Source organism: Clarias gariepinus, chromosome 16 (assembly GCF_024256425.1).
Source record: "Clarias gariepinus isolate MV-2021 ecotype Netherlands chromosome 16, CGAR_prim_01v2, whole genome shotgun sequence".
NCBI classification, from domain to species: Eukaryota; Metazoa; Chordata; class Actinopteri; order Siluriformes; family Clariidae; genus Clarias; species Clarias gariepinus.
In genome coordinates, this window is record NC_071115.1 from 1,928,809 (window position 1) to 1,948,532 (window position 19,724).

The 19,724-nt window shown below is 40.0% G+C and overlaps 2 protein-coding genes across 2 annotated transcripts; both read left to right on the forward strand.

Moving 5' to 3' along the window:
- The first annotated feature begins 2,425 nt into the window (after window positions 1-2,425).
- Window positions 2,426-5,262, forward strand: ccndx (cyclin Dx). The gene is made up of 4 exons (XM_053515390.1): window positions 2,426-2,642; window positions 3,602-3,817; window positions 4,086-4,406; window positions 5,055-5,262. Exons 1-4 carry the CDS (start codon window positions 2,439-2,441, stop codon window positions 5,205-5,207), a joined length of 894 nt encoding a protein of 297 aa, XP_053371365.1. The 5' UTR covers window positions 2,426-2,438; the 3' UTR covers window positions 5,208-5,262.
- Window positions 5,263-6,306: 1,044 nt separating this feature from the next.
- On the forward strand, window positions 6,307-16,183 carry nucb1 (nucleobindin 1). Its single transcript, XM_053514948.1, has 14 exons — window positions 6,307-6,431; window positions 6,607-6,695; window positions 8,167-8,284; window positions 8,410-8,517; window positions 8,971-9,103; window positions 9,186-9,289; window positions 10,787-10,972; window positions 11,246-11,336; window positions 11,439-11,497; window positions 11,874-11,966; window positions 13,718-13,807; window positions 14,020-14,193; window positions 14,475-14,601; window positions 14,966-16,183. Exons 3-14 carry the CDS (start codon window positions 8,171-8,173, stop codon window positions 15,052-15,054), a joined length of 1,368 nt encoding a protein of 455 aa, XP_053370923.1. The 5' UTR covers window positions 6,307-6,431; window positions 6,607-6,695; window positions 8,167-8,170; the 3' UTR covers window positions 15,055-16,183.
- Window positions 16,184-19,724: the final 3,541 nt, after the last annotated feature.

Sequence of the window (19,724 nt, forward strand, 5' to 3'; positions counted from 1 at the left end):
CTCACTACAATCCTCACTTCAGGCATCACACCAATCCTCACACCAATCCTCAGTCCAAATCTCACTCCAGTCCTCACTCCAATCAGTCCAGTCCTCAGTCCAATCCTCACACCAATCCTCAGTCCAAATCTCACTCCAGTCCTCACTCCAGTCCTCGCTCATCCACGACTGATCCCTCAACATCTATGGTTCTCTTAGAAGCCTCAGCATCTTTCAAAGGTTCTGCACAGCATCCACACGAAATGGCTTTCAACAAGAACCCCTTCTGCAACTTCCACCATAAAGAAGCTTAGCCTTTCCAAGTACTCTTTAAGTAATCCTCAAGTAAGGTTCTTCGAGCAACCTTAAACTCAGTAGAAGAAGGAGAACCCTTTTAGAGATGGAGAACCCTTAATAAAATCCAATAATTCTGATAGAGAACCCATTCCACAAAGAAAAGTCAACCCATTCCCTCAAGAAAGCCAACTGAAGAACCCTTGAAAGTTCCATTTTTGATAAGAGTTTAGTTTTGTTTACGCACTCAGCTTAAAATGCAAATACAGTAGATTCTTGGTGAAAGTTTGTCCTTCAAGGTTTCTGTATTGATTGATCGTTTAGTTATCAGGTCCAGGTTAGAAGGTGGAGAGCCCGTGATTATCCAAACCTGTCCTAATGCCTGGAATGCACATGGCAAAGCATGTTGCTAACAGCCGAGGTTCTCAAACATCGTCTATACCACTTTATCCTGTGTTTAGGGGGTCCTGGAGCCTATCCCAGGAGACCCAGGGCCCGGGCGGGGTACACCCTGGACAGGGTGCCAATCCCTCGCAGGGCACACACTCACACCATCATTCACACGCTACAGGCAATTTGGGAACGCCAATTAGCCTAATCTGCATATCTCTGGGCAGTGGGAGGAAAGCCACCAAGCATGGGGAGAACAGAAGCTAAGAACTCTTCCAGTGAATGCTTTTGGAACCATTCAAGAACCCATTCCCATATTAAATTCCCCTTCTGGAGGGCAGCGGTAGCTCCGTGGTTAAGGCATTGGACTATGGTCTGGAAGGTCCCAGGTTTAAACCCCACCACCAGCACCACGTTCCGTTGTTGGGCCCTTGAGCAAGGCTTTCAACCCTCAACTGCTTAGATGTGTAATGAGATCTGTCACTCTGGATAAGGGCCTTTGCCAAATCTATGTAAATGGTGGAACACTAGAATTATTTTTTGTTAAGAAAACTTAACACACAACAGGAAAAGTTTATTATCTATTAGATAATTATATATTACAGTATATCCTTTGTGTAAAGTAAAACCTTTAATTAATCAACTAATCAAGCCTTGGAATCCAATTCAATAACTTTTTTTGAATTATTTTTGTTTATAAATATGTGCACTTTATTAGAAGTGTGTACTCACTTAGAATTGGTTCTCCATACAGTAATAACACCTTAGAACCATACCTTTTTCACGCCTTCCTTTTTAAGAATATACAGTATGTAATGCTTCTATTTAATCAAAGGGAGTATAGAAAAAAAAAATTTGATCTATGTAGATCTGTCTCAAATTTTTAAGGATCTATGTAGAAGGCTACAATTGAGTGTTCTCCTAAAAGAAAAGGGTTCTTAATCATTAAGGAGCTAAGAAACCTTAATTATGAAAACCCCCCTAAAGAACCCGTGTTTAGTGAGTTTTACTGCATTGTAGCTCTCATTTATCTTTCTTAGGGAACCCTTTAAGTTCAGATTCAGAGCTCGGTCCTAAAGAGACGAACTTCTGCCGAGTTCTAGATTTAAAATGTAAACCAGTGAAACAATGTTTCTCTTCAAGTTCTGAAAAAGGAACCCTCATGAACAAACTATTACTAAAGAAACAATAAAGTAACTTATTAGAATGAGTGCCTTTATCTCCGTCTACAAACCTTGAGGATTTTTCTAAAACTATTGGCACCCCACTGACATTTCCGTGCCTGTCCTCGGGTTCAACGTTCTCACCTTCCGCATCCATGGAACATTTACAGATTTACTGATACAGATTTATCTAAAAGGCAAAGATTTTCGATCGGCCCAGTGCTCTGTTCCAGATGAATAAAAGTTTCCCTGTGATGAAATATTCATGTGTAACCCGCAGCCGTCTTGTTCTCCGTGTCAACAAACATTGTCTCGCTTCATTACTCATTCCCATTGTCAGAGTTTGGAGATGACCTCCCTATTTTTTCTTGCTTTTCTTCTCTCAGTGTCAGAGACAAGCTGTTGCCTGGTCCCTCAGCGCCACTCCCTCCCTCTCTCTCTCTCTTTCTCTCTCCCTCCCTCCTTCTCTCTCTCTCTTCTCTCCACCTGTTGATGCCATTGTTATCTCAATGGCATTGTGCCGTCTCTCTCCTCACCGAGGGTATAAAAAGACAGCTTCACACACACACTTCACTTCACTTCACTTTACTTCACGCTGCAGACACAGCAGGGATGTCCATCTCTCTCTGGTGTGAGGAGGAATCGAACACATCCGGGATGTCAGTCCGAGCGTCCTTCGACCCCAATGCGTCAGGGCTCAGGGTCATCGAGAGGCTGCTGCACTCGGAGGAGAGATACGTCCCGTCTTCGCTCTACGTCTCCCTCGTCCAGAGAGAACCCAAACGCAGGGAGGAGCTCGCCAAGTGGACACTCGAGGTAGATGTCTTGAACTAGACTTATCCATAATAATAATAATAATAATAATAATATTAATAATATTAATAAGAGTGCATTCAAAGCTTTCTCAGTTTTTTCCTCTGTATTTGTTTGTTTGTTTATTCACACAGTAGCAAGAAAATGATTCAGAACTGAGCAAGTGTTTAGAAGTTAAAAGAAATAAATGTTAAAAAATATGTATTAAAATTGAGTTGAAAGCAACAGACAAACAAAAAAACACTCAAATTTTAAATAAAAATCAATGTTTAAATATAAAAATGTAATAGAAAGGCACACACACACATACTATGGGCAATTTGGAAAAAACCTAATCTGCATGTCTTTGGGAGGAAACCGGAGTACCCAGAGGAAACCCACCAAGCACAGGGAGAACATGCAAACTCCACGCACATAGAGATGGGAATCGAACCCGGACCCTGGAGGTGCAAGGCGACAGTGCTAACCACTACACCACCGTGCTGCCGGATGTTGTCTTAGACTAGCTTTATTATTTTCTCTATTGACTATTTAATTAATAAAAAGAATTAAAAGAACATACTATAACAGACATTGTACCTGGACATTGAGTACATGTAATAAACCATTTTAACTGATTAAAACATATATTAGTATTATTACTGCTAGATTGGCGAATAATGTACTAATTACAAAAAAGAGAGAAAAAAAAATATATATATATATATATATATATATAAATATATAATATAATATATATAAACACATTACTTCCTTTTCCTAATCTTTATGTTTAAAGTATTTGAAGCAATAAATCTTATCGCTGATCATCACATGACATCATTGAGATGTAAACTGCGGAAGAACTCAGCAGTGTGGCTTCTAGTTTTCCTGCTTTGTTAAATATTATTCACAATGAGTTTAAACTTTCTCTCTGTAGTGATTTATTTATAAAGAACCCTTTCCTCCCCTCGGCTCCGCAGGTCTGCTGTGATTGCGGCTGTGACGAGGCCGTGTTTCCTCTCGCCGTCTCTCTGCTCGATCGTTACTTGGCGTCCACACTGTCCCTGCCGGTGTCCCCGACGTGTCTCGCTGCCGCCTGCATCCTCGTGGCGTCCAAACTAACGGAGAGCGAGACGGTCGCGGCGGACGCCCTGTGTGCTTCAGCCGAGTACGAGTTCCTCTCGTCCAACCTGCGTGTGAGTCTCAGGAACATAACACGGAATCAAATAAAGTGAAGATGTAGACTCAGTGTACATACATACACACATTGTACACACATTGTACACTCACGTACACACCCTCCTACAAACTGTACAAACACACCAACACACACACCGACATAAACACACACATACTCACTGTACTACAGTTCTTTAAGGGCTCAACGAAAGGTTCTTAGGTTGTTATGTACGTGTGCATGTGTGTGTATCTGTGTGTGAGACGCTCTTGTCTTGTCTTGGACAGGAAATGGAGCGGGTCGTGTTGGGAACCCTGCGCTGGGACGTGGCCGGTGTCACCCCTCAGGACTTCATCCCTCACTTCCTGTGCTGTTTGGAGGAGCTGATGGGGGACAGCGAGGACGCCGCCGACTTCATCTCCACGCTCAGACGCCACGGGGACACGCTGGCCGCCATGTGTGTGTGTGACTCTCGCTTCCTGGGGACCCGGCCGTCCCTGGTGGCCGCCGCCGCCCTCAACTCCGCTCTCCGGGGCCTGGAGGCCAAGCGGAGGCTGGAGATGAGTCACATGACCTGGACGCTGGCTACGCTGTGTCGCAGTGACCCGGTGAGTGGGCGGGGTTTATTCTGTGTTTGTAGATGTAATTAAGATGAAGGACAGGTACCATGTCAGATTCTTGGCAAAAATCTGCTGAAGTGAAAGTAAAAAATAATCAACATTTAAAAAACCTGAAGTTCCTTTCAGAAGGAAACATTCCGTTAATCACAAACTTAGAATTCGACCCACTGCTTCTCTTAAGCATAAATAAATGTTAATAAATAAGTGCCAAGGCGCATTGGTGACACAATTAACATGCAACGAGCACATTAAATTAACAAGTTATTTTTTATCAACCGCTTTCTTATTTAACAAGCTAATTTAAAAAATATAAGAACTTAGGTCATTTAACAACATGATTTGTAAATCTTAAGTTACACAACTTTACATAACTTTTCAGGCTAGCCAACTTAATAAAGTCATTTACGTAAGTCTTTTTTTCAAAGCCATTTTTTTTATTTAACGAGCATTTTTACAAAACCTATCCAACTATACAATTTATGAAAAAACCTACCTAGCTAGCTAGCTGGCCTAACAAGCTTATTTTCAAAACTTCTATTTAAGTTACAGTAATTTAAAAAAGTCTATTTAAGCTAATTTAAGAAACTAAATAACCACGTTAAAGCATCCCGCTGTAACTGGAGTCTCCTTCCTCAGGCCGTGCTGCAGTGCTACAGCGAGCTGATCGACGACGCGCTCAGGGAACGACTGAGGAACAGCCGAGAGCAGGACGAGGCGGACGAGAAGAACGGAGGGATGGAGGACGAGAGATCGAGCACGCCGACTGACCTGAGAGAGATAGACTTTTAAAACTAAACAGAATCACAAAGCGCACGTCTGCAGTCTTCCTCATCTTCTTCCTCATCATCAGTAAAACTGATGTAAACTTCTGAATGCTGCATGAAAACATTTCTTATGATTTTAATTATTTATTTATTTATTTTATTAATTAATTATTTCTTAGTTCATTCCAGGTGTTCGCTTTCTGTTAAATGTATTTTTGCTGATTTGCTCCTTTTTGGTCTAACCTGATGTATTTTTTATTTATTGTTGTGTGCAATTTATCTCGCATGAGTTTATCTACCTAATATTATGTACCGTTAATTTATTAATTATCTTTATTGTTTAAGAGACTTTATTGTTTTATTTATTCTGTGTGGTATGTTTATTTTATTTATTATTTATTGGTATCTGTTTGTTTTTTTACTGTGTAGCACAATGTTGGGTAAAATATGTAAAAGGTATATTTTTAAAAAAAATAATTCTGCTGTATTTTATTAATGACAGTTTTAGGTTTGTTTTTAAAACAAAGTTAAATAGAAATGTTAATTATTGTGCATGGATTGTTGTGTTAACTTTTTGTGAAGCCTAAACCTATAAAATCTTATTTTTATAAAATTAAATAAACTTGTAATAAATCACAGAATTAGGATTTTTATTTTTAATCTAACAGTTCCTATATAACTACTATACAGTGCTTGGTGCAGTAAGTGGACCAATCAGATCCCGCCGCCTCATCCGGGTACTCCGTGTATAAACCCGTTAGCTTGATACCCCGGAAATGTTTTGAATTAATTAATTAATATATAATAGTTTTTTTAGTTAAATAATTTTACTAATATTTTCTATGACGCCATTTTAAATTATATATTGTTGAATTATATAAGTGCAAAATATTATTAAAATTCTTTTTTGCAGTGATTAGCGACATGCTAACGCTTGCTATGCTAAGTCGTAACAGGAACCTCGGATTATTCTAGATAATCAAACTTTAACCACGATCTTCCACACAATATACTGATGACCAAATTTAATTTTAAACATTTAAATCATTACAATTGGGTGAAAATATGGTTGTTATATTTATAATAATAGACGAAAAACGACGCGTCGCGTGATGATGACGCAATCAGTGTGGGCCCGTTATTTGTTTTTCAAGCACAATAAGTGCAGAGAGACGCGTGTGTTTGTTTCTGGAGGACAGGAGGATGTGTTAAAACGTGTTAAACACACCCATACACACACAGACAGAGGGTAAGTTAAACCAGGAAACGTGTTTAGACGATATTAAAGCTGTGGACTGTGACATTAGATCCCAGTGACGGTGATGTTTGTGGTTATTTTGGGAAGAGGATGAGGTTACAGATGTCTGGAGCTGTGTTTTAACAGCCTGATGTGTTTAGTGTTTAATATCTGCTCTGACTGATAGGTTTGTCTCAACAAATCCTTCCAGGAGATTCTATAGAAGAGGAGGAATCAGAGCTGACAGCGTTTTGATCAGGTTCACCTGCAGCACAGGTGAGTTCACCTCAGGGTTCAGTGTTTATTAAGATCCTGGTCGAGCTGGTGTTTGTCAGGAATTCTCACATGGATTAATATAAATAAATAAATAAAAGAGAGGAAAATCTTTGCAAATGCTTCAGTGTTGTTGTTGTTATTGTTCAACATGGAAAACCATCAGGGCCCATGTTTACTTAAGTGTCTTAAGTGTCTCCTACATGGCTAAGAATTCTCAGAGTGACGCAGCTTTGATCCTAATTTCAGGAGTAAGAGCAATGTATCAACATTCTGAAAATAATAAACCACTCCGATCTCCATCAAAACGTAGGAGAGACCTGCAGGTGTCCTAACTGATCAGGAGTAGTGATGGAAATCACCAGTCACCTCTGATACGATACCATCACCTCTGTGCTGATCCGATTAAAATTATGATTCTATAAATGTCATGATTTTATCAATTTTCCAATTTAATCGTTTTTCCACAGTTTTTTATAATTAGTAATTAAACGTAGCTCGCTCCTTATAGCATTGGTTTCGTTAGGTCACTTCTAAAGAATGTAATTTAAAACTTTTTTTTAAGCTGAATCTGAGCATGTGGTTCTAGTAGCGGTTCTGAGATTAATAATTTATTTCTTTGTTCATTCCAAGTGTTAACTTTTTTTTTTTTTTTTTTTGTTAAATTTATTTATGATTATTTGCTCTTTTTTGGTCTAACCTGATGCATTTTTTTTATTTTGTGTTGTGTAATTATGGGCCCGGGTGACTTTTTCATTTGTTTGATGTCTTTAATTTCATCACAAAAAAAATCTGCAGTTTTTCAAACAGTGGTGTGTAAACTTTTTCTATTCACTGTATATAAATATGGATAGTTATTAGGGACAGAACTCACCAGTCACCTCCCGATGTAATATAATACCTCGTGCTGATTTGAATTATAAAGTCGCACGGGCCTGGAGCCTATCCCAGGAGACTTATGCCACGAGGCGTATTCTGTTACACTTTTAAACCCTTAAACCTTAAAAAAAAAAAAAAAAAGTTTAATCATAACAGAAAAGTTGTAGACCTTAATTTTATTCAACACCTTTCAAACCTAAATTAAACAAGTAATTAAACGTAGCTTGTTCCTTATAACATTAGTTTTCTCACTTAAAAATCCAAACGCTGCATTTAAACTACAAACTGACTTCAAATACAAGAGTTTAACATTTAACTTTAAATTAAATTAAACACAAAGCTACACTGTTACTATGCACCATTTGTTTTTTCTCTATATCATTGTAGCCAGTGACACACACATTCTCATATTAATAATAATAATAATAATTATTATAATAATAATAGAGAAAAATCTATTGAGTGCTGAATAGACGTTTACACAAACATGCGAGTGTAAACCAGCGATATGTTTTCTTAAAACCTGACTGTCCTGGGTTGAGTTCTCCACTCGGCAGCTCTTCCTGAAGATGAATTAATAACCTCGTTGTTACAGGAGTATGGTGGGCGTCGGCGTCTGGCTGCTGCTCCTGTCCGTCTGTCCGCGGGCGTGGTCGGTGCCCATAGAGCGCGGCGGTCCTCCTGCACAGGACCCGAAAGCCGAGGAAAACCTGGTAGGAACGTTTCACACACAGATCTGCACTCGCTTTAGCACAGTGTGTTGTTTTTCCTGGAACTGACTAGGTGTTTGTGTGTGTGTGTGTGTGTGTGTGTGTGTGTGTGTGTGTGTGTGTTGTAGGACACAGGGCTGTATTATGATCGTTACCTGCGGGAGGTGATTGAGGTTCTGGAGACGGATCCTCACTTCAGAGAGAAACTGCAGAGCGCAAACTCCGAGGATATCAAAGTAACACACACACACACACACACACACACGCACACACACACACACACACGCACACAGTCTTTCTCTTACTTGTATCTTTCTGTTTCCTTATGTCTTGTTCCTTTATTACTTTTTCTCCTTCATTCTGTTTCTCTCTCTCTCTCTCTCTCTCTCTCTCTCTCTTTCTTTCTCCCTCTACGCCCCACCCACTTTGATTTGACCTAGTTGTGTCTTCACAAACCCGACGTCTGAAACACTGATCGCCTGGTCTGATGGATCGTGTGCTTAATCTTCACGCTGGGTTTTAATTGAAATTCTAATAAAGACTGAGAGAAAAAATTTATAAATAACACAACCTTAATCAACTAATCAGCATTTATCAAACATTTAAAGAAGCTGTTGTTCATGTTTATGGTAATGGTGATGTATGTGACGTGTGTGTGTGTGTGTGTGTGTGTGTGTGTGTCATGCCAGAACGGACGCCTCAGTAAGGAGCTGGATCTGGTGGGTCACCATGTCCGTACTCGGCTGGACGAGCTGAAGAGACAGGAAGTGTCTCGCCTCAGGATGCTGCTCAAGGCCAAACTGGACAGTACCAACATGCAGAGTAAGAGGCGTGTGTGTGTGTGTGTTACAGTATGTGTTTCTAATATTTTGTCCACACACCATGATGTTTGTTTCTGTTTCAGGTGTTCAGATGGATCACGCGTCATTACTGAAGCAGTTCGAGCATCTGGACCCCCACAATCAGAACACGTTCGAGGCCCGAGACCTGGAGCTGCTCATCGCTACGGTGAGCTCCGTCACGCCACCATGCGCTATTAAGCCCGGGTCGCTAAACCTTCACGATGCAAAACAGGGTTTTATTTCTACATATAATAAAACTGTAAAGTGGGCGTTTCTGTACATTAAAGATATTTGCCGAAAAAATTATTTGTAGTCAAATGTCCCGAACCCGAATTCCATTTATTTATAATTCCTCAGTTCTCATCCTTGATGAAGCTCGCTTATCCATTAATGTTCTGCTCAGGAACTTGAGTTAAACCCTCCTGTAGCGCCCAGGCTCAAACCACTGGTGTATCTTCTGAACTGGAGTGTCAGCTCTCTTTGATTGTCTTCTTGGTGTTCTACAGATTCTTCAGCCTCCCTTATCCTCTTCAACGCTCTGTTACATCCTGTTATCTCTCTATCTCTCTTGTCTTCTCATTCTCCATGCCTTCCATCACTGTCTCTCCTGGATCTTTTCCTGTTTCAGCCTCTGTTAAGTTTCTTTGAGCTTCTCAATGGTCTTGTGCTTTACCCTTAAGCTCCTTAACGGTTCTTTTCAGGTTCTCCATCTCTTCTGCCTTCTTGTCCAGCGACATTGACCTCGCCTCTGCAATTCATTTTGTTTCAACCGTCTCCTTTCTTGCCTTCATCACCAACCTCTCGTTATCATTCTGAAAATCTCTTCTCCTTCCTAGGAATTCTGACAGAGCCTTTTTATTTCTCTTCTTGAGCTTGTTTATCTCCTCCATGTTCTTCCTCTGTTCAACAAGCTCATCATCCTGTGCTCTTCAGCCTGAAAACTTCTCTCCAGTTCGTTCCTTTCCTCCTCCATATTCACAGCCTCGTTAAGATAGCGGTAGACCACCTGCTGCCGTCAGAGCGAGTGTAACGTTAGTTGCTGCCTTCACGCGCATCTCGGATGGTCTGTCATTTCCTGATGATTTGTGCTTTTAATTTTTTAATCTAATCTAATAAACTTTTAATCTACAAAAATAAAATGGACAGTAACATTACTGCAACAATGTTTTGGATTTGTAATATCAAAGCTTCTCAAGATTTTTCAAAATTTTCCAAAGGAAAAAATTAATTTTTCCGATCATTTCTGACACCCCATGAATGCAGTATTTAAATTTTACTAGTGATCATGTGTGTTGATGAATCTGATGCTTATTACAACTGAGTCATCATAGCCCCAGAGAACAAACATTTCAATCGACAGTTTAGGCACCGAAATGAGGCCCCGAAATTCGCGTTCTGTTTCGGTCTGGTACATACCGGTAAATAGGTACCGGTGGCGTATTGGCACCGGTTTTTCGTTACCCAACCCTAATTGTCTCTGCCCCTTTGAATCGCGAGGGAAATCTCTCACAAATATTTGTATCTGGTGCACTATAGTGTATTGTTTGTACAATACACGTGAGCTACTTCTGTGATCTGTTCGCATCTGTGGTAATTTATAACTCGAATGTTTATAAGTCGGGGACTACCTGTACTCTTACTTGAATGTGTGTGTTTGTGACAGGCTACTAAAGACCTGGAGAATTACGACGTGGAGCGCCACGAGGAGTTCAAGCGTTACGAGATGCTGAAGGAGCACGAGAGGAGGGAGTACCTGAAGAGCCTGGACCAGGAGAAGAGGGAGAGGGAGGAGAAGCGGCTGGAGGAGATGAAGGAGAAACACCGCCAGCATCCCAAAGTCAACGCTCCGGTCAGACCAGAGACGACACGCGTCTCCATTTATATTCTGCTCTTAGAAACGAGACCTTAAGAACCATATCTAATTTTAGACGTCAGCCTTAATGTAACTAACACGGCTAGGGTTCAGAGTCTCAGAAGATTATTGGCATCTTGGACAAGAAATCTTTACGGTGTTCAATATAAAACATGTGAGAGTGCAGATGTGAAACACAGTGAGGAATGTTTTAGACCTTCAGCTGTAGATGATCTGTGATGACGAGTGCCGTTATGTTCCTCCGTGTAGGGGAGCGTGGACCAGCTGAGAGAGGTGTGGGAGGAGACGGACGGCCTGGATCCTCAGGAGTTCAACCCCAAGACCTTCTTCAAACTCCACGGTAAACATCATTATATCATCGCTGGCGATTAGGGCGCGTAAACCCTCCAGTGAGTCATTGGTAACATTCTGAGGTCAATGATTTTTTATTTTTCCTCTTCAGACACGAACGGAGATGGCTTGCTGGACGAGCAGGAGCTGGAAGCGCTCTTCACAAAGGAGGTAAATAAATGAAAGACAGCCGTCAGCACGCGGATGCTAATTTCACCCAGATTATTTAGCATCGCTGTAAGTTAGCCGTGGTGAAAAAAAATACTACTCTTATCTAAAGAACTAGCTTTCTTCTACTACTTTTTCTTGAAGTGCATAAGTTCAGGTAGTGATGTCGCCACCTTTCAGCCAATCACGTTAGAGATGACACATGAGGGCACATGGTTAATGAGTCTCTTCATGGATGAACCTCCTTTAAGAACTTTTGCACATATTTGTTACTTTACATAGAGGTTTTTTTTTTAGTTGAAAAAAAAACAAGTAAAAATGGGCAGTTTTTGTTATGTTATGGTGAATTTATTTTCTTTTTTGTTGTTCCTGACACCAGCTGGAGAAGGTGTACGACCCGAAGAACGAGGAGGACGACATGATGGAGATGGAGGAGGAGAGGCTGCGGATGAGGGAACACGTCATGCAGAACGTCAGAAACGTTTCTCTTTTTGTCCCTTTTTTGTGTAAATGTGAGAGAGAGACAGGCCACTAAACCGGCATATTGTTATATTTGACCCCATGACCCCGGTGTATAGGAACAGCATTCGCCAGGTTTCACCCGATACGATATCACGACACCTCGATGCCAAATGATCCATACTGCAAAATTTCCTGATTCCGTATTAATTTGTACAAATATAAAAATGTTTGAATGTTTTTAATAATCTCCCTGCCAAGTGTGAACAGTTTAGAGCACCACCTGTAGGATCATAGAGGAACTGCAACATTTTAACACCATCGGCCAAAACACAGTATTGGTGCTGATTTTATTAATTTTTTATGTTATACATATAATACAGAAAATGTGTGTGCCACAGAAGCTACTTCTGAATTTTATGCAACATGAAAGTGACCGATCTTGCTTCACTTTTTTTTTTATTTCAAGCAAAATTTGCTAACTTTTTGGAGGATTGATTTTATAAGTTGCCCCAAAAACGGCCATTTTTTTTGTGTTTTACTGTCTCACTTCAAACAATGATCATTTAAAATGCTACTTCTTCATATTTATTTTAGTATTATATAAATTTGTATACTTAAATGGTGGTGTAAGTTTTTAGAAGCATGTGACTTGTAAAAATTGTTGCTTAAATTGATTAGAAGTAAAAGATCTGTAGTGTCCGTAACCATGTAAAAATTTATGTTGCGATATTGTGACAATTTTGCATTGTAGAATAATACACTTTTTCAGATTTATGCCTTTTCATGTTAAAGGTGAATCAGCCAAGTTTCATCTGAATGACATTTAAGATCATGTAAAGATTTAAATTGTAAAAAGTTACGGACACTAACGCCTGAAAGGGTGTGAAACATTTTTCTTTTTATCTAATTTAAAATATAAATGTGTATGTATATACACAACAAATGAAGCGTGGATTGGGAGATGAGAAGCATTAGGTGTTATGAGAAATGGGGTTTGTATGATCTTACCCGAAAATTCACTTGGATTTTTTTGGCCGTGTGATTGAGGCGATACAGAAAAGAATCATGATGCATCACTGAATCAAATTTTTTAAATTAATTTATTATACATTTTTTTAATTCCCCCTTCCCTTCCCCTTTTCCCTGATCTCTGTTATATCTACTTTTCTCAACCACACTCATTTATCTGCTCCTTCACTCTCTGTCTGTCTGTAGATGTTTCTCTATCTATTTAAATGTCTATCTGTATACTGTATGTATTTTATCTCAATAATTCTCTGTCTGTCTCTTTATTCTGTCCATCCAATTCATCTGCTTATTTATGTCTTTCTATTTCTGTCCCTTTTTTCATTTATCAGTCTCAGACTCTGCCATTATGTATTCAAGTCTGTCTACCTTCTTCCATCTGTCAATGCATTTATTTCTATCTCTTTAATTTAATTTTGTCTCTGTCTATCTTTCCACTTTCTTTAATCTTAAATCTTTGCATCTGTTTATCTTTTCTATACCTTTGTTTGTCTGTCTGTCTCATCTTTTTGTCTGTCATGTCTCTCTCTGTCTATTTTTAGTTGTCTAGTTCAGTGAATCTACCCATCTCTGTCTATTTGTCTGTCTCAGTCTTTATTGATCTATCTCACTATTTAATTTGATCAATTTTATTTAACTGTTTATTCATAAATAATCTGATAAAAGAATGAAATATTGTGTGTTGTTTATATAAACACACACCGAGTGATTTTTGTTTCTGCTTCCTCTCCGCAGGTCGACCTGAATCACGACCGGATGGTCAGCCTGGACGAGTTCCTCAAATCCACGGAGAAGAAAGAGTTCAACAGCCCGAAGGAGTGGGAGGTACGAGACCACCCCTAGATAGGGTTTTGACTCCTTATAGCACAGGCACAGGTTACTGCCAGGGGGTGGTCATGTGACCTGCTAACAATTACTCAAGGCCACGCCCCCTATTTCAAGCCCTTTGATTTTTCGAATAAAGGACACGTAATGTTAATTCATCTTTCAAGGCGTTAAGCCCGCAGGAATAACCATTTCGAACGTGTTTTAAATAGACGCTGGATGACCAGAAGCCCGTGTACACGGAGGAGGAGCTTCAGCGCTTTGAGGCGGAGCTTTGGGATAAACAGGTGGAGCTCAGCCGGAGGGCGGAGACCCTGAGACAAGAGCAGGAGCTTCTGAAAGAGAGAGGCAAAGCGCTAGAGGCCCAAAAGAAAGAGTACCAGCAGGTGAGGAGGGGGGGGCGCCTCGGCGTGGGGATTGTGGTCGCCATGGTAACGGTAGGACCACGGAACATCAGGTGCAAGGCGCTTACTTTATTATGACTTTTTAAAATCATGATTATTTTTATTTTAGCTTTGGTTGCCATGGTGACACTAAGTGTTCTTTAAGCTTGGTTAATAGTTAAGCCCTTCCCTGATCACATGACCAGAGCACATGACCTGATTTTTTTTTTTTTTCTTTTTTTGGTGTTTCTGTGTGTTTGTGTGTGTGTGTGTGTATATAAAAGGCGGTGATGGAGATGTCGCAGAGGCAGAAATCCCAGCAGGCAGCGCGCCAGCCGCCCCCATCAGGCCCGAACGGAGAACTGCGGTTCCAGCCGGACGTTCAGAACCTGGCTCAAGAACATGATCAAGGTGAGAAGGTCCGAGGGATCACTCCTCATCCAGCACCTAGTGCCCTAGATAGAGCATTAAAGCTTGATGTGAGGCGCTTGAGCTGTTTTGTATTTCACACACATTACATGTACACCGCACTTATTACAAAATTTAAGTCATTTATGCAGTTTTTAGATTAAATGTTGGTATAGTAAAGGAGGCGTGGCCTGTGCCTGTCTGCTCAGTTTCAGGAGGCGTGGCCTGTGCCTGTCTGCTATAGTCAGGAGGCGTGGCCATGTTGATGGGGATCGTAAAAGATCAATGCAATAAATGCTACTTAGTCTAATTAATTGTGTGTGTGTGTGTGTGTGTGTGTGTGTGTGTGTGTGTGTGTGTGTTCCAGTTGAAAAGGTGCCTGTTGATCAGAACGGAGACGTCCAGAGAGGCCCGCCTGGTGAACCGCCACAGAACTTTCCTCAACACACACCATAAACACATCTAACACACACACACACACACACACACACACACACACACAGTGCTGCTAAACACTCTCCTCATCGAAACCTCTAATTACAATCACCTTTTTTTTTTTTTTTTTGCAGTTTGTCTGTTAGCCGTTTTATTTCTCGCTCGATCTAAAGTGAACTCCTCCTCTCCCTCCTCCCTCCTCCCTCCTCCCCCTCCTGACCCGACGCCGATCTCTCACGCTAACGACGCTCGCCGCGCTCCGACTAGCCGAGTCGGTCCTCCCGTCGCCGTACGGTTGCAGTGCATTCTGGGTGCACTCTGGTTATCTTTTAATGTAAGTGTGTTAGAAGTGTTTTAGTGTGGAGGTGATGAGTTTACTGTGTTGGAATTTGCTTTTTTTTGGCAAATGTGCTAGATTTGGGTAAAAACCTTTCATTTCAAATATATATTAGCTTAGCTGAGTGTGTGTGTGTGTGTGTGTGTGTGTGTGTGTGTGCGCTACAAGTTGAATGTTGCTATCACCTGAAGTGATCTTTAGTGATGTCACACTCGTGGCATCGGCCATCTTGGACGTTCACAATCGCGTGGTGCAGGTTCCCCCGAGCGCCCGGTTCACTATGATGTCACTTCCTGCGCACGTGTTTTTGCTTGTTATTTTTTCCTTGTCGTAAACCGGAAATTCTGAGTTCTGACTTTTTTTCAAACGCAGCGTCAATCTTCAGTGCAATTTAGTGTGATGTATGACTCCGCCCCTATATTATTAAGCCACACCCCCTAAAGGTGAATTGTGAAAACGTTTATACAGTTGAAAGTGATGATGATGATAATCAAAAATCGACTTTAAACACCCCAAACACAGATGTTTTACAAATTAATTAAATAAATAAGAGTAAATAAACTAAGGTAACTTTATATTATTTAGGTTATTTGTGTTATTTATGGATTTTTAGCTGTTTCACCCTGTTATGCTGAAGAAATACGATTTGTAAAGACGTGCCAGCAATCATATACATCACACTCCCTCACACACACACACACACACACACACACACACACACACAGACACACACACTGATCAGGCAGTGTGATTCCTGTGGATGCTGTTTATTATTTTAACTTGTAATAAAGCTGAAATCAGATTCTACACTGAGATGTCGTTGGTGTGGTTTTACTCATCAGGTGTCGCCTTACGGACGCAAATTCTTTTCTTTCTCCTTCTTTTCAGAAACTCCACCCACCTGTCAATCAAAAAAAAAAAAAAAAACCAGCCAGTGAGAATTCACACAGAGCTCGCTTTACTGAATATACTCACCTCTAACGTGTAGAGTTAATTAGAGAAATAATTCATAAATAAAGTGCATTATTGCACACGCAGTACTACTGGAGAGAAAGTACTGTGTGTGTGTGTGTGGGGGGGGGGGTGGATTGTCTTTATTTAAAAATGACTGACTGTGTGTGATTCAATACCTCCCTCAGGTAACGATCATAATACAGCCATGTCCTACAACACACACACACACTGTTCTATTGCAGTAATACCAATTATTACACAATAACTGATTCTTAATAATAAAAAAAAAGAGGGGGTGTAAATTTTCGCACTAAAAGACACAACTTTTCCTTACGACAAACTTTCTTCTTTTTAACAACAAAACTTTTTTTATTTGTTATTTTATTACTTCCATCATATTTAATTTCATCATGGTGTTTTAAATGCAGTGCTGTGAAAAGTGTGTGTGTGTGTGTGTGTGTGTGTGTGTGTGTGTGAGTGTGTGATGTGAAACTCATCAGCATTTATTGTAAACTCTCGATAGCAGTTATTTGGTTCTAGTTCATAGGTTTAAGGGGGCAATTACTTTTTCACCCAGGGCCCGGTTGGTCTGGACAGTTTTTTCTTTTCATTAATAAATAAAATAAAATAAATAATAAATATGGAAATAAATGGAAATAAATGGAAATAATGGAAATAAATACGTAGCGAATGAAGACATTCGATGTGACGTGTTGCTTAATAACGATGATGTCGTTAATTCTGTTTAAATAAACACGACACATCACGTCCTGAGTGATCTGACAGCGGGATGTCCGGACCCGTTTCTGTGTGTGTGTGTGTGTGTGTGTGTGTGTGTGAGCGGTGGTAAATCTGCACTCAGGTGTCACAGGGGTGTGATGTTTAATGAGCGGGAGCTGAAAGCTGGTTGACCTTTGACCCTTAAGCCTAAGGGTTGGGATGTTTGTGATGTTTGTGTGACGGGTGCAGACGCGCTCACATCTGTAGCTCGGATTCTCTCATCTCTAGACTTTTATACATTTTATAGACTTTTATTGGATAAATTGTAAACTTTTATTAATGTTTTTACCCTTTATTGCATATTTTTGTAATAACTAATTAGGAAACAATTCTCTCTCTAACACACACACACACACACACACACACACGTATACACACACCAGTGAAGGCTGTGTGAGTGCTCTGTGTGTGTTTGTGCACGTGCGCGTGTCTCATGCTTCATTTAATTCCACATTCCAGCCTTAAATTCTTTCCCCCATTTCCTCAACCCTCATGACCCCTGAAGCCCCGCCCACCTGTCACCTGTCAATCAAACCCCTCCCCTTAACTCCAGTGAGATTTCCCAGGAAGCTTTTAACCTTCAACAACTGCCGAGGAACAGCCCGAGTGAAAATAATAAAAATAAATAAATAAATAAATAAATTATATTATTTCAGGGTTTTTTGTGGTTCAATTATTTTCAATGATTTTTTATACCAAAAGAAAATAGAAAAAGAAAATGTTGGAATGACAATAAAGTGTAAAATTCTAAATGTAAAATCACAAGAAGTAAAAAAGAACAAAGTGAGAGAGTTACATAATAATTCACACACACACACACACACACACACACACACACACACACACACACACACACACACAGAAATATGTCTATTTAAAAACACAAGTAAATACATAAATAAATGCATGAATCCAATGACATCATCGTTTGTTTGAACTCCTCAGGCTGAACTGATCCAAACTAAATTAGTTGTGTGATTCGGTTTCAATTCAATTTTAATTTAATTTTATTTAATTTTATTTTTTAACAGTGATCATTGTTGCAAACCAGCTTTTTTGTCCATTATTTGCTATCAATTAATTAACTATGATGTTTTCCTTGTTACAAAATTTACATAAATTTTTTTTTTCGTTTTTTATTTCTTTTTCTTATTTAATATAAATTGTGAAACATTTTAAAGCAACATAAAAACAAAAGAAAAAATGCAAAAGAAAAGAAGGAAAACAACATCCTTGGTGATATACATATATACAATATACATATATATTTTGTTTTATTAAAAAAGAAAAAAAAATTGATATTGTCACCCTTAGACAATTGTTGCTATGGTAACGGGGGGGGGGGGGGGGGGGGGGTGATGAGGTGTTGATCAGATGACGGGTAAGAAATGGGGCAACCTGGGGCAGGACTGCTGTTGGGTGGGTGTGTCCATCATCTGGATCCTCTCCTCCTCTATCATCCTTCTTTCCCATCCTCCTCCTCCTCCTCCTCCTCCTCCTCTCTCTCATCTTATTTCCCTGTACAGTCTCTCAATCCATCCTATCTCTTTCTATTCATCTCTTTCTCTCTCTCTCTCTCTCTCTCTCTCTCTCTTTCCTTGTCATCCTTCTTGTTCATCCTGCTGTCTCTCTCTCTCTTTCTCTCTTCCTCCACCATTCTTCGTCTCTCCCTCCATCATCATTTCATTCCATTCTATTCACTCTGTCCTTCCCTTCTTCCTTCTTCCATCCTTCTCTCTCTCTCTGTCCCTCCATCATCCCTCTTTTCCATCCCGCTCACTCTTTATCACCCTTTTATAAATCCCCATGCTCACTCGCTCCACATCATCTACACCAGTCTGATTCTTATCTTTCCCCTCTCCTCGTTTATCTCTCCGTCCTGTTTTTCAGTCTCTCACACTGGAACAACATTATACACATCTAACAAGGTATAAATATGAATATTCATGAGGAACTATATATAACGATGGTGTTGGTCATATGACATCACGCTGATTATTAAGAGAGAGAGAGAGAGAGAGAGAGGTCTTCATGTGGGACACGTCGCAGTAACGTGGATCACCAGGAAGAGGGCGCTGTCTACTTTCTCTCTCTCTCTCTCTCTCTCTCTCTCTCTCTCTCTCTCTCACACACACACACACAGCACATTCTGAGCTCTATACCGCAGCAGCATCACCATCCCCTCTTCTGTACACATCACATCCTGACGCTAAGGAGAATTAGTTTGTCCATCTAAACCTCTCGACCAGTTCACTCTCCGTCCCTCTATCTGTTTATCTGTCCATCCTTCTTCTGTCCTCTGTAGGTTTCTCCATCCACCTAAATCCATTCATTCATGGTTATTACTCTTCTATATTTGTCTGCTCATCCTCCATCCATCCATTATTCTACCTTTTATTTCTACTTTCTATCTCCCTCTCTCTCTTTCCATCATCCTTCCTTTTTTATCCAGTTTACTCTCTTTTTCTCTTCATTAAGTAAGTATGGACTCTTGTAAATGAAAAAGACATTTCTTACCTTTTTTTATTTTTAAAAAGCACATTTGTAAACATTATTATACAAAGGTTAGTCCTGAGCGAGAAATCTGATTGGACGAGAGGCGTTATTCCCTGAGTGCTGA